Source organism: Dermochelys coriacea, chromosome 10 (assembly GCF_009764565.3).
Source record: "Dermochelys coriacea isolate rDerCor1 chromosome 10, rDerCor1.pri.v4, whole genome shotgun sequence".
NCBI lineage: Eukaryota > Metazoa > Chordata > Testudines > Dermochelyidae > Dermochelys > Dermochelys coriacea.
In genome coordinates, this window is record NC_050077.1 from 38,656,986 (window position 1) to 38,672,132 (window position 15,147).

General features: G+C 45.0%; 1 protein-coding gene across 3 annotated transcripts in view; it reads left to right on the plus strand.

The window, feature by feature from the left end:
* CRAMP1 (cramped chromatin regulator homolog 1) overlaps positions 1–15,147 on the plus strand; it is a 135,300-nt gene that overhangs the window by 83,142 nt on the left and 37,011 nt on the right. For all 3 annotated transcript variants that reach the window (XM_043494346.1, XM_038419742.2, XM_038419743.2), the window contains 3 exons: positions 1,228–2,490; positions 7,639–7,813; positions 13,226–13,407. In XM_043494346.1, the coding sequence (XP_043350281.1) occupies positions 1,228–2,490; positions 7,639–7,813; positions 13,226–13,407 (1,620 nt within the window). The remainder of the gene's footprint in view (positions 1–1,227; positions 2,491–7,638; positions 7,814–13,225; positions 13,408–15,147) is intronic.

Here is a 15,147-nt window from a genome sequence, read left to right on the forward strand (position 1 = left end):
TTACTCTCTCTCCATGGACTTCTTCCTTTGTCTCTGTTGACTTCCCAGGTTATGACTACACCCCTCTTTCTCTGCTTCTCCCGTCTGCTTTCAGCCTCCTAGCTTTATGTTGCAATCCCAGCCCTTCACAGGTGAGCTTCACTCTTAACTAACCCTGGCTCTCCCTCTCACAGGTGACACCAGTTAACCTCTCAGGCCCTCGTTAACCGCATCACAAAGCCCCAGAGCTTGTTACAAAGATGTATTTTTTTTCATATCCCTACCTCTAAACTTTAATCTTTGTAATTTAATAGAAATGCTTATAAGATGCCAACTATTCTCTTCTTCCTAGCTCTTTCACGCTTCTGTTAGTTTATTTTTTTTTCAATGTGTAAGTCTTTAACTTGTAAGACTTGTAGCAGCTGCAGAGTAGCACCTTACGTGTGGAGACAGATACCAAGGTGAAAATATATAACAAGGAGCTATTGTACTGACTTTGTAGTCCATTTTTATACCAAAATCAGTGTAAACTTCTCATTTTAATTTAAACAAAGTTGCCATGGAATTTCTAGTCTGCTGCACAAGAGTTGGTAAATGGGGGAGGGTTCAGAGAAGAGCCACAAGAATGATTGAAGGATTGGAAAAACATGCCTTTATAGTGATAGACTTAAGGAGCCCAATATATTTAGCTTATCAAAGAGAAGGTTAAGGGGTGATTTGATCACAGTCTCTAATTACCTATGTGAGGAACAGAAATGTGATAATAGAGGGCTCTTCCATCTAGCAGACAGGGATATAACAAGATCCAGTGGGTTCTCCATCACTGCCAATGTTTAAATCAAGGTTGGATATTTTTCTACAAAACGTGCTCTAATTCAAATAGGAATTAATTCAGGTATTCCTATAGTCTGTGTTATCAAGGTCAGACTAAATTATCAGAATTGTCCCTTCTGACCTTAAACTATAAATCTATAAGTGAAGCTGAGACCAATGACCTTGTCCTAGAATGTAGGATCAGTTTGCTGTTCATGGAAAAATTGTGTTCTTGGGTATATTCCCTTCTCAACATGTAAAGGCTTAATTCCTGATTACAAAACATACATATCTATCCTGAGTGGAGAGCTGTTTATTAATCTCTTAAACTACAAATTGGGGTGCGAGATGTTCTTTTTAGGGGTATCTGTGGCTGATGCTGCAGCTAATCTGCATAATGTAAAATGGTTGTAATCTTTGACAAAGTATATTTAGCGTAAAACACTAGAGGAACGGCAGCTTCAGGACTCCAGAGATTCAGAAGCAAGAGGCAGTCTCTCAGAGGAGAAAGTGATGCTTCATCTCTTCCCAGGAGAGAACTGTACGCTCACCCCCCTCCCTGAGGTGGCCAGAGTAGTCCACTCCAAGGCTTTCTGCACGGTGCATTGGCAGGAAACTGGCAAATGCAAACAGAACACAAAGGACTCTCACTTATTGCCTCCTGCCCAAATCCTAGGCATTCAGAGTGGTCAGGGGACAGCCAGAGGGCAGCTAAAGTATCTTCGTGGATCAGAGGGTAAGAGTGGCGGAAGGACAGAGAGCACTATAGAGCCAGGCAGAACCTCTCAGCCCATAGCGGAAGTCTCTGCAAGCCCTGAAGATGTCTCCCTAGAGAGTGGCCTGACAGAAGGACCCACTGGTTTCAGCATCACAAACTCTCTCGAAAAACCACCTTCTGGACTTCAGGACCCAGGAGGGAGTCTGGAGAAGCCAATCTTTATGGCTTTCCGTGCCGAGAGTGAGGAGGCCCTGGCCAGTGACCAAGCAACCAAGCTACCATCATGCAACACAGCTTGTGTTTGCAGCAAGATCCCTGACCTGGAGGAACTCTCTCTGCTCGATCCATTCCCTCGGTATATGAAGTCCTGTCAGGATCTGATTGTCCCAGAGAAATGTTTTTGCACAGACAAACTGCAAGGGAAAGACCCTGTTCCCTCAGCTGGGAGCGCCTCTCCTGTGGCTCTTCCAGCTGAGAATACAGAGGCAGCTGACCCCTGTTCTGCACAGATAGCAAGAGTTGTGATAGCATCGCCTGGCAGTGGCCTATCCAGATCTGAAACTCAAGCTACCCACAGCCAGGGACCACAGCCTGATATTTTTAGTAAGGTTTTACAAGATGCAGTAGTGGAGGAGACTCAAGAGAAGCTGAGCTCTTCATTTCTGCATCCACCTCAGGGACAACCTTCTGCAAAGCCTCTGAAGGATGACCCGAGCCGACTTGCTCAACAGGTCAGAGAGGAGGGATGGAGTCTACGAAACTCTGAGAGCCTTACGTTGGCTGAAGTTTACCTCATGATGGGCAAGCCAAACAAGCTGCAGCTGGAATATGACTGGCTAGCTGTGTTAGGGCCAGAAACCCAGGATTCCAGGGAGGAAACATCCGAACCCAGTGCTGTCCCCACATCTTCCACCTTTCACAAGCAAAGACTCCTCAACTGCCTCTTAAAACTCATCTCCACTGAAGTCAACCCCAAACCAGTAAGTAACTAGCATTGATGCCCTATGTGTGACGCTTGATTTTGGAGACAATCGCTTGTTCCTGTTGTTTCCATGGTAAGTCCTATGGAGACCTTAGAGATTTCTATCTGAAATCCATCCCAGGCAGCTTGCAGCAGAGTTAGACTCCTTCCACAATATGCTGCAGCTACAGTTTTTTAATCCCATTTTAACTTTTAACAGTATATTCCATGTGTCTTCAGCTCCAGTAGCTGTTATGATTAAGGCTATGATTTTGTCATGGACATTTTTAGTAAAAATCACAGACAAGTCACGGTCAATTAACAAAAATTTACGAAAGCCATGACCTCTCCCTGACGTTTACTAAAAATGTCCATGACAAAACACGGAGGGAGGAGGGTCCAGCACCCTACCCTGCTGTGGCTGGGAGCTATGGCCCCTGCCCAGTCTGGGAGGGGCCCCCCACCTCTGGTGGCTAGGAAGCTGCGGGGAATACCCCCACTGCCCACGGAGGCTGGGCGGCTGCCGGGGGATTTCCCACCCTTCCCCCCCCCCCCCCGCCCATGGTAGCTGGGGTATCCCAAAAATTTCTGGTCACTGGGGAGCTGCCGGGTGATTTCCCCAACCCCCCGCCAATGCTGGCGGGGTACCTCGAAGCTCCAGGCCATCACAGGAGGTGGGGGTACCCTGTAGCTCCCAGCAGCTATGGGCTGAAGTCATCGAGATCTGTGGAAGTCACAGATTCCGTAACTTCTGCGCCCTCCATGACCAAGTCATAGCGTTAGTTATGATGAATATTTAACATGGCTGCTGTAGCAACCAAGTCATGAGATTAGCAGCATACTAGGCTATTTAGGGTTAATCCATTAGGAGGAATTAAACCCTTGATAACTATTGTTAATTTGACTTTTTAAAGTATTGGCATGAAAATTAATTGATTTCTCCTGAGTGGCTGAGCTAGTCAGGTCCTCCATTCTCCTGCAGTGGTAAAAAAAAAAAAAAAAAAGATAAATGCTTCTGATTCCAAGGTGATGTATAGAACAACTGGTCTAGGAGTGAGCTCTGAAAGTGATTCCCTAGAAGTGGCAATGTGCGTTTGTATCTTAGGGACTCCAGAATAAATGTGATGATTACACTTAAAAAATATTTTTCTGAACTGCCAGTCCAGTGGACCTAATGTGGGACTTGAGTCAGTCTGTGTTCCTTCCTTCCTTGCACATCATCCACCAATGTTAAAGATTTTAGAGGGCAAATTCTGCCCTCTGATGCCCATTCAGCCTGTTGTTTTCGATGGTGTAGCTGATTGGAGCTTAATAAATGATTCTGTTGATGCATAGGAAGAAATTAGAATACAACAGGTATGACTGAATAAACTTGAGTTAAAAGTGATGTTTACATAGTTGTTTCAAATTAAATTGCACATTCATCATTTGTGCTGGAAAATGTGAGGTTTTTTGATCTTTGCTTGCTGGTGGAGACTTGGTTCTTTTCCTCTTTTTTTCAAACTCTCTTCTGATTCTAATTTCTAAACCTGAGGAGAGTCCCAAGTCTCTCCACCAAGGAGCAGACATGATCCTATCAGCCAAAGCTCATTAGACAGTAGTGTTTTTGCTGATTGCATTCCTGAGCAGATCCTCCCTGAAAACTGATTCCTGGTGGAATTGTGGCTTTAGATTTATGCTATCACCTTTCATTCTGGTTTGCCTTGTGGTCAGGCTTCTTACAGATCTGTGCTGATCTCTTCTCCTAGCGGTTGGTGATGGAAAGCTTCACACTGGGAGACATGTGACATCCAGGGAAACCACATTAATTATAAATGTGAGCATATGCAAAATAGGAAGAGGAACACTATCTTTATTAATAATAATAATAATAATAATAATTAATAATAAAAAAGCTAAATGAAACTTGAGGCATTAACTTGGAAGTACATTCCTGACATTTCAGTTTCATTCATGTCTTTATCAGGGTAGTGAAATGTCCTGGAAAAATTAAGTCCTTTCAGATAATAAGACTTAAAGGGTAAGTGAACTCATTTCTTTATATAACCAGAGCCAGTTTAGATGACCCTGGCTGACAATAAAAAGTAAACATTCTTATATCGATTGTATTGTGATATTGTGCGGAGATGACAGGCATTCTGGGAGGAAATGTTTACTTTTTAATTGCAACCATTGTAGATCTGGAAACCCCGTGAAGTTTTATTCTTTTAAACTTGCTGCAGCTCAGATGGCTATAGGGAAGGTAAAATATTTCTGCCAGGAGGCACTTGAGTTCCACTGGAGATCAGTTTTGTCAGCTGTGACACAGACCTGATCTTTGCTGCCACATGAAGCATGTGATCAGAGGTCACTCTTTTTTGCTTCAGCGTTTCCAGGTCTGCCCTGGAAATAGCTTCTTAATAATAGCAGGTTAGATGTTGTGAATTTCAGGGGCAGCTGAGCCATCACTGATTCAGACTGTAATTCAGCATTTGTGGCACCTTAGAGACTAACAAATTTATTTGAGCATAAGCTTTCGTGAGCTACATCCGATGAAGTGAGTTGTAGCTCATGAAAGCTTATGCTCAAATAAATTTGTTAGTCTCTAAGGTGCCACAAGTACTCCTTTTCTTTTTGCGAATACAGACTAACACGGCTGCTACTCTGAAACCTGTAATTCAGCATTGCCGATCTGGATAATCCATGCTGTTGAGGTGAAAGATAAAAAGCTGCTGTAACAAAGATGCATTGATTGACTCTTTTCACAAGACTGTATGTAACCAAACCAGAATGGCTAACTGTGCTGTGATTCTTTCCTTTACATGAAGATTATCAACATAAAACAAACTGTAGCAAATTGCATTGCAATCAAGTGTGGGAGGTAATTTTATGCCTGTGGTTACATACAGATTCTTTTAAAAGACAGCCTTTGTTAGAAAACATCATAAACAACATTTGTAGTGAAATTAACTGTATATGCCTGGAACATTAGCAAAGGGCCTCACCATTTGGTTCTGACTTTAATAGCAATGATATAATCTGAAATAGGAAAAGAAACTGGCAGCATTTCAGAACAGATCACCTTTGATGCCAAGTCAGAATAGCTCATTTTACAATTAAACTTTTGTTTTCCACATATCTTTGCAACAAAAGGAAGCAACTGGATGGTTACTGAGTATGTGATAGTTAAGTTGTCAGTTTTGCTACTGAACCTAAAAGCAGACCTTTTTGTAGCTTAAAGTCTTTATCCGCCCTCTGTTATGGCTTTTTCTGATAAGATCTCAAACCGCTAGCACGATGATGAGGCCTATTAAACGCCAACTTGATTCTAACAAAATAATGTTTCACATATGTAGGGTGACGAGACGTCCAGTTTTTAAAGGGACAGTCCCATATTTAAGCTCTCCTGCAGGTGTCTTGATTTTTTCTTAAAAATGGGCAAATCGTCCCGTATTTTGTGTCTTCCCCCCCCTTAGTAATGGCGGGTCCTACTGCTGGCCAGATTCCCTGCTCACCAGATACCCACCTACCAGCCGTGAGTGGGAGGGTCCAGTGGCAGAGGATAGGGGTGGGTGTGCAAGGCTGGTGGCAGGGCAAAACTGCAGTGCACGTGGCCAGCCGCTCCCCCTGTTGCTCCGTCAGCGCAGCCCACACCTGCATGCCAACTCTCAGCCACTAGGGCCCCCGTCCTGTTTCCAGCTGGCACTGGCTGCACATTGTGAGCTGCAGTGACTGGTAAGTGCAGGCAGGCACCAGGTGGCAGCCAGTTACATATGGCTACTGCTGCCCACCTGGTGGCCCTTTACCTACTTCCCCTCTCTCTGTCCTCTCCCTGCCCCTCCCCAGCCCCGCTTGTCCTCCATATCGTTCCAGGTGGAGTGTGTTCCGCTCCCAGCGCTGTGCGGAGAGCCAGCCTGTGGTCGGAGTGCTTAGATCACCAACAGCCTGGCTGGCTGGTTCCTTCCTTCCTTCCCCCACTGCATCTGGCTGGGTTGGTGCCCCGGGAAAGTCCAAGACCCTCCAGCCTGGGGTACTGGCCAGGAGGAGCTGAGTCCTGCATGTACCAAAGCCCCACACAGCGCTGGCACAGGGAAGCCTCTCTGTTCATCAGCTAAGCGGTGGGGGAAAGCAATTTCCAACCTGTTCGTGCCCTGCCCCTGCAGGCTTCACAGCAGCCCCCCAGGCAGGGGCTTAGCAACCTCTTCACCTGTCTTCCCCCCCCGCCCCCCAGGTTCTACCCCCAGGGAGTACAGGGCTGCTCTGTCCCCAAGGCACCCTCTTCTGCTGAGCCGGGTTTGCAGAAGCACCTGCAGTCAGGTTCTCTGGGCCCTGGGGCACAATGCTTTAGGGCTTAACCCCTTCCTGACTGTGCTGTAGCTGGAGGACAGGAGGCAGCTCACTTACATTGGTGGCCAGCAGCTACCTTTTGACACTTTGCAGGCAGGAAGGGACAAGCTACTTCCAACCACTGGGGAGTGGCAGAAGAGGGAGAAGAGATGAGCTCTGCAAAAAAATGGGCCAAGTCAGTCCCATCCCTTCCCTCCCACACAGTTCAGAAAGGCTGCTGCTGGCGACATTCTGGTGTAAACCCTGGCAGAAATTGGGGGTGGGGGGGATGTGATTGCATGCCCCCCCCCAGTGTGTTCCCTTGGGAGACATGGCCCAGGTACCAGGAGAGGTGGGTCCGTCCTGGGGCCCACCCAGGCATGGAGGGCGGAGAATACTGGGCAGGGAGGGTCAGATCAGTCAGTCACCCCTCTGTGTAAGAGAGGTGTACGGGGTGTGTGTGTGTGTGTGTGTGTGTGTGTGTGTGAGACTTCTCCCCATGTGTTTGGGGGAGGTAGGGGTGTGTGAACCCTAAAGCCTTAAAGATAAGAAGGTAAATAAAAAGAATCCAACTATGTATTATTTCTTTTTAACGGGCTCAGTCAAGTGATGTTAATTTGAACATTTGTACTGCATAGTTCTGATTGATTGCCATTGAACTTGCTTGAATATGAGTAATTTTACCAGGTGTCCCATATTCAGCACAGGGAAATGCATTAACCAAATGCAGGAACATGCTGATCAATCACACTATAATGGATAAGTTCTTAATGACTTTTTAAGTTTCCTGGGAGGGCATTTGTTAAATAATTTATTGTAATATTCTTGCAGCATTTTGAACATTTTGTGCTTGGTTTTTCAGACCCCTGAGATGAACTCTGTCGCCACATCCCCTATAAAACCTATTCAAGAAGAGCAATCACTGACTCCTCCTGGGAAGGTGATTGCCATCAGCACCAGGAGTCCAGGCTGTGCCCGAAATCAATCTGCTCTTCGCAACAAGACCTTTTCTCCCAATGTTAGTTCCAGCTCCTCAGGTAAGCACCCATGGGAATGACCTCAGTGGATCATGCCATTGGTCCACCAAGTCACTACCCCAGTGTTCCATCCTTCAGAGGAAACCCCATAATTAAGGCTAAGATTATGTCATGGAAGTCACGGATTCTGTGACTTTGAGACTTCTGTGACATTTTCAGCTTCAGCTGCTGCAGGCAGTGGAGGGGGCCCTGCAGCTCTCAGCCTTTGTGGGCAGTGGGTGCTGGACCCCCCACCCCTCCTTCCATCCCTCTGCAGGGCTTGGGCTCTCACCCTGTTGTCAGCCCCATTTTTGTCAGTATTTTTTTAGTAAAAGTCAGGGACGAGTCACAGCAATAAATAAAAATGCATAGAAATCTGTGACTCGTCCCTGACTTTTACTAAAAATAACCATGACAAAAATCTTAAACTTACCCATAATGCACCTGGTCTGTTCTGCAATATTATTTCTGTGGCTGGTTGAGAAGGGATGATCATTCATTCTTGACAGTTGATGAAGACGCACATCTCTGGTAACTTAGCTAGAGTCACTACAAGTTACTCGTATACAGGTTTATTTTTTTGAATCTTGCAAACTACCCACCTCAATAATGCATTTACATGTGAGAATGCTGTAGGTTAACTTTACGTGACTTTAAAACATTTTCCAGTAAAGGAAGCCACTCACTAATCAGTCTTCCTGGGGAAGCCTCCTTCTGTGAGATAATGACTGATGTTGGATTGTACAGTGTCATAAGGGTGAAGAATGTGGGGATAATAAGTACGTTAGTTAAGATCAGGTAAAATAGCATTTAAAATGAGACATTTTTGTGTCATTCTACCAAGTTGTAATATTGAATGAGCATGAATTACCTTCTTATCCCACTAGAGGGGATAGTTAATCACTTGTCAGCCCTAACTGTGTGGACAGAGAATTTCAATGTCCTTGTTCTCAGTCTAGTTGCTTTTGTCATCACACATTTTATGGCTTGCAGAACAGGCCATGAAGGTGTCGATGTTATTGGGAATAATCAGCATTTTTATATCATCATTGTAATGCCAGTGCCTTAATGATTAATGCTGTAAAACACGGCACTTGGGGCTCTGTGTGTTTCTCATTATAGAGTAATACGAAGCAATTTCATCTTAGTTTAAATCTTCCTTGCATTTGTTTGCAGACAAGAGTGTGTTTTAATTTTCAGGAAAGAGCCCAGTAATTTTATAGGTCTAACTGTAAAAACCCTTTTTGTTAGTGCAAAGAGAAATGGGGGCAGTAGGGTGGGAAAGGGGAGTCAATCACCAGGGGAAAGGAGAGGTGGGGACATTGGACTACGCCCTGAGGGAGGGGGTGGGCAGTGAGTGTGGGAGGAGCAGATGAAGGGAAACCGTCTCTGGGGCAAGGATCCTGAGGGAGTGGGAGCTGAAGAAGGTTTGGGGGTCAGTTTGCCCTTCGAGTAGCAGAGAGCACCCTCACCTCTCCCTGGGTGTAGACTGCAGACAGACTCTTCTGGTCCACAGTCATCTTGACCACTGGTGGTTGCAGCTTCAAGGACAGGTGTGTGTCCGTGCTGTGCTGCAAATTCTGCCAGCAGTGCTGATCTCATGGGGGATGAAGGTTGTGCTGCTGGTCAACACCTGTCCTCCACTGACATCCTGCTCCCAGATAAGTCTCCTTCAGTTACCACCAGAAGGCATCTCAACAGCTGACTAATGTTACAGTAGTGCCCAAAGACCTTAATCAGTAGGAGTCCCCTGCTAAGCACCATACAAACCATTAAGAAGGCCCAGTTCCTGTCTCACAGATCTCTATAATTATCTTCCTTATAATTGGATATGGCAGACAGGCAAGTATTATTATTCCCGTGTTATGGTAATGGGAACTGAGGCACAGCTTCCAAACACAGAGGTACTTTAAAAATTATATAATATGCGTGCACACACAAACTCTCTAAATAATGAGGCTCAATTTTCTTCTCAACTTAAAAATGTTGAATTGTTTTAGTGTTTGATTTTAAATATTCTCCTGTGAGAACTGCAGCTCAATCACTGTAGTGTTGTGTTTAAGAATCTTCTGGAAAGTCACTAGCCTTTAAACCAGGAGTCTCAAACTCAGATGACCATGAGGGCCACATGAGGACTAGTACATTGGCCCGAGGGCCGCACCACTGACCTCCCCGGCCCCACCCTCACTCCATCCCTTCCGTGAGACCCTGTCCCCATTCCAACCCCTTCCCTGAAATCCCCACTCCAACTCTTCCCCCTCTCTGCCCCCAGGGGGTGCAGGGTGCAGCAGAGGGTTTGGGTGCAGGAGGGGTACGGGTGTGTCGGGGCTCAGGGCAGGGGAGCAGGGGGTCAGGGTGCAGGGTGGGGCAGGGGGTTGGGGTGCAGGAGGAGTGTGGGGTGCAACAGGGGCTCAGGGCCGGGGTGCAGGGTGTGGCAGGGGTGCAGGGTGCAGCAGGGGGCTTAAGACAGGGGGTCGGGATGCAGGAGGGGTTTGGGGGGTGGATCCGGCCCGGCACACACTGGGGGCAGGGTAGGCTGCCTGCCTGCCTGCCCTGTCCCCATGCCGCTCCAAGAAGCGGCCAGGACCTGTGCGGGGTGGAGGGGCACAGGGGTTTGTGTGTTGCCCAGGCCGCTGCTCAAGGTACCTCCCCCGAAGCTCCCATTGGCCAGGAATAGGGAACCGCAGCCAATGGGAGTTTCAGGGGAGGACCTGGAGGAGTGGCCAGGGCAACACACAGACCCCTGTGCCTCCAGGGCAAATGGCGGGGGTGCCACGGGGAGCTGGCGGGCCACAGAAAATAACCCTGCGGGCCGCATATTTGAGACCCCTGCTTTTAAACCAAAGTGAAAGTGACTTAAAAGTGTCAGTTTCACTCCTGTTTATAGTCACTTTCTAGCCTATTTTTATTATTAGTTGGGTAACACCCCTACAGCCCCACACAGCTGCAGTATAAACTCACCAGGCCTTCTACTAGTAGGATGTTTCCAAAAGTGAAAGGATCTATTCCAATGTTAAACAGTGTCCCTTAAGTGACTAGCAACAAGATATCAGAACATGTTAGTATTCGAGCTGAGTGAAGTCTAATATTTATTTAATTTTCTTTCTTTATATAGGAGTTAACTTAGAAATTAGCTGCCAGGAGCACTGTAGCTATCATCTGCAAAATAAGTTTTCAGGTGCCTAAGTAGCCCCTGGAATCAGGGTTAAAGTTGCTCCCCTCACCAAGGTCTGAAATGTTGTTCCTGCCAGTGAAACAGAAAATCTAGTTTCAGAGTAGCAGCCGTGTTAGTCTGTATTCGCAAAAAGAAAAGGAGTACTGGTGGCACCTTAGAGACTAATTAATAAATTTGTTAGTCTCTAAGGTGCCACCAGTACTCCTTTTCTTTTTTAGAAAATCTAGTATTCACGCAGCTCTAATTGAGATATGATATTTTGTGATATACCCTTAGAAATAAAACAAAACAAAATGGTGCCTGCTTCTATATAGCTTCATGTTCACATATAAATAGGAAGATATAGTTGTCCGTGTTAGCCTGCATCATTCACACCTGCTAATCACAACATATAGAGATATAGTGCCACTCTTTTATGTTATAGGATTTTATTCACTAAGGTGAAAATAATGTAAAATCATAGCTTGAATTTAAGTAGTTTTTCACACTATCAGTATGGTACTTAGTAGCATTGATCTGGGTGCTGAATTTGGAAATTACTCCCAGATAGTAAATCTAAGATGTATTTTCAGTGGTCTGGATCATAACTTTGTTAGTACACAATAACAAACTACATCTCTGTGCATAAAGTGCTATTAAAGTCTGCAGTAGAATGTCTGCCAGAAAATAAATAGTCAGGTTTTTAGAAATGAACCTTTTAGCTGTGATTTCTCACAGTGCTTTTTATCCTGAGCCTTTCTGACATCTAACTTCTTCTTAAAGCTAAATTGAGTTAGCTTTTCCAATAGAAAGTAACAATTTAAAAGCCAGCTTGTGCACACTCTAAGGGGAATTGAAAGTCTTAACTAACAGACAGCTTCAGAGCAGCAGCAAAGAAGGCCAGGATGAGGAAAAAGGGGATTGTACACTGCTGGAAAAAAGGGAAGAGCAGTAGGAGAGATACAGTGTGAACTAGAAAGTTTAAACAAAATTAAATTTGATCCCATAAACTATATTGCATCCGCTGAATAGTGTCTTACTGTGTATATTTGACACCCCTTTTTACTGCTTTATATAAGAAAATACCTTCTGCTGTCAATTTTGTTTAACTCTTTTTACCAAATAAAAATTGGTAACTAATAGCATCACAAACCATGTGGGCTTTGCTCTCCTAGTTTGTAACCAAAACCTCTAGGTGATTTTTAGAAAGGACGGTGTGGCCTAGTTAACTGAACACAATCCCACCACTTCCTGTGACTTGTGTGTCCTTAACCAAATTACTATGAATTGCTTTTTTTTTTTTTTTTAACTCTCTCACTGAAGTCCATGGGATTAGTCTCTAAGGTGCCACGGGTACTCCTTTTCTTAATGGGAATTGTGTTGCTCAGTAGCTCTTCAAAATCTTGAAATAGATTTCTCAGGAGAGTTCAGCATCCACGATTGTAGCTGCTAGGTATTGAGCTCTTTTGAAATATGGCCCTATGCTTTTATCTCATATGTATCTGAGTGTCCGCATCTGTAAAATGGGGAAAATATATCTACTGCAAACTAGATAAGTCCAAACCAAGATATTTTCCATTTATATTCTATTTTCAAAAAATGAAATTCTCACTAAATCATCATAACCTTATTTAATTATGCAAAAATCTATTGCCTTGTACCTCTGGAAGTAGTGGCAGAGTATTTCTAGTGAACTGAGCAATGGTCTCTCAATTTACTGTAATCAGAAACTTGCATAGGGATTGTACCTTTGTATTTACCTTGTTCAACTATATTTCATACTTTAGTTTTTTTAAATACAGTATCAATCTGAACCAGAAATAAACAATACAGAATCTTTGGACACTGACTTCATATTTGCAGTACACTCCTTTTGCTAATGAATGTATTAGTCATGTATATTTACCCTTTGGGAAACCCGCCCTCAACTGTTTCAGCAGATATAAAAGATACACTTCTCAGTAGAGTTGTGTGAAACTCTGAATCAGATCCATAGATGTCAGTGTGTGTATTAATGTGTTGCTTTTTAACTCCTTTCATCCAAAGATCTCAAAGCAAATGAATGAGTCGCAATATCATTGTGAAGTAGATAAGTGTATCCCCATTGTATAGATGGGGAGACTGAAGCACAAAGATTGAGTTGCCCAGTGTCACACAGTGAGTCAGTAGCAGAGCCAGGAATATAATCCAGGAGTCCTGACTCCCAGTCCTGTTCTCCATCTACTAAATATAATTCCTTTAGTTTTTATTTTGTTAAATGGTTGATTAAAATCTTCCAGGTTTGAGAAACCCCTCTAGACCTCTCTTGGCAGCTGGTCCCTCAAGTTCTGGAGGAGCTGATGCAGATGGTGGGCTCTTTGCAGTTCCCACGACTCTACCACCCAATAGCCGACACGGAAAGCTGTTCTTGCCTAGCAAGGAAGCAGAACTGACCTTCCGACAGCACTTGGACACAATCAGTGTAAGTGAAACTGTTGCAGGGTAACTGGCACCTTTAAGAGGGAGCAGGGTCCAGTGCACCTCTGACTGATTACCTGCTGCCCAGTTAGGTTTAAGGGATGGCATCTGGGTCTTATAAAGGGGGAGACAGCAGCAGGGGAAGGTGGACTACCCAGAGAGGTAAGGGTGCAGCTCGAGGTCGTAGCTGTGACAGAGGCTGTGGAGAGCAGGAGGCTCCCGTAGGAGACCCAGAGTAACCAGGGGAGGGCCAAGAGAGCCCAAAGGGGTTGCCTGCTGATTTTTCTGATATGGAGAAAGAGAATTGAAGAAGGCTGAGCTCCAGCTAGGAAGGGCAGGGAATGGCTGCTTGGTGGAGAGCAGATTGGGACAGAAGAGCTCCAGAACTGGCTGAATATGAACTTTTGTGTTGTGGTGATGGACTTTATTGTGGGACTTTGAGGATTGTTGTAAACTGTTTGTTATTGAACCAGTCCCAAGCAAGCATGGTGTTAGCCATGAGAGAGCCTGTGCGGAGTTTAAGGAGCCCTGAAAGAAGGGGAAATTGAGACAGGCCTCTACAGAGCCACATTTGGCCATCAGGGGGCACTATAGGCAGGCAAGCCCTCTTACAGAGACCAGTGAACAAAAAATGTAGCATGCTGGAGCCTGACCCAGCTCCTAGTGGGAATTAAAATCCTACTGGTCCAAGAATGACTGATTTGAATATTAAAAAGCACCGTCTTCCTTATGAAGAAATGCCTCCAATAGTGTTCGGACCTGACATTACACTGGAAGAAGCTTGTCAGGTGCTTGAGCGTATAGTTGAGCTTCAAAGCTACACCAACTTGAAAGCGAGAATGCCATCTCACTGGCACTTTGCTAATTAAAGTTCACCAGTTGAAGTCAAAGTTCTGTCTTATTTACACATGTAGAAAAACTAGTTGATATTTCTTTGCTTATCAAAGCTTTTGAAATGTCCCATCAGGTTTTGTTGACTCAATAACTACTTGTTCTTCTTCAAGTGATGGTCCCTGTTGTATTCCACTGTGGGTTACACGTGCGTCCAGAGTTGGAGAATTTGAAAGAAGTGTCCGTTGATATGCACATGCACCCTGACTCACCTTATGTTTATGTTCGAGGTGATAAAGGTCACGGCAGACCGACTGCATCTCCAGTTCCTTCTCACCGCCCCGTTGTCTGGGTTGGAACCTCCAGTGTCCTCATCTCTGATGCAGCTCTAATACCTTTAATTTGTACATAGTTTTTATTTTAGTTGTAGTTTTAACAGTTCAGATAGAGGTCAGCGACTTCCCCCAGTCTCCACACCCCCTATACCTCATTCGAGTACCGGACTATGCCCAGCATTTCAAACTGCACCTCCTGCCCACGATCCTTCTCAGTCAGCGATGACCACCAATGTTGTCTCTACAGCCTAGAAGAGGCTCTCATTGCAGCTAGGTGCACTGTTTGTCAGTCTTTTCGCAGCTGTAGCAGAGGTCAAGCACTTTGTCTCCAGAAGTATCTCCTGGAGAAGGTCATGAGACTACAATTGGACCCAGGCAGGAGAATTCCCCCATACATCTGCCAGAATCAGTGAGTGTGCCTCCTGCTGCTACTACATCCAACTCCAGTAACAGCAGAGCCACCCCTACAGAGCTCATGTCGGGGCCTATTTGGGAGATTAGGAAGCACTCCCATAAAATGTGGTACTAAGTTTTTCTCCAAGTCTTACCTCAAAGAAACACTCCTTCCACCAGCTCCG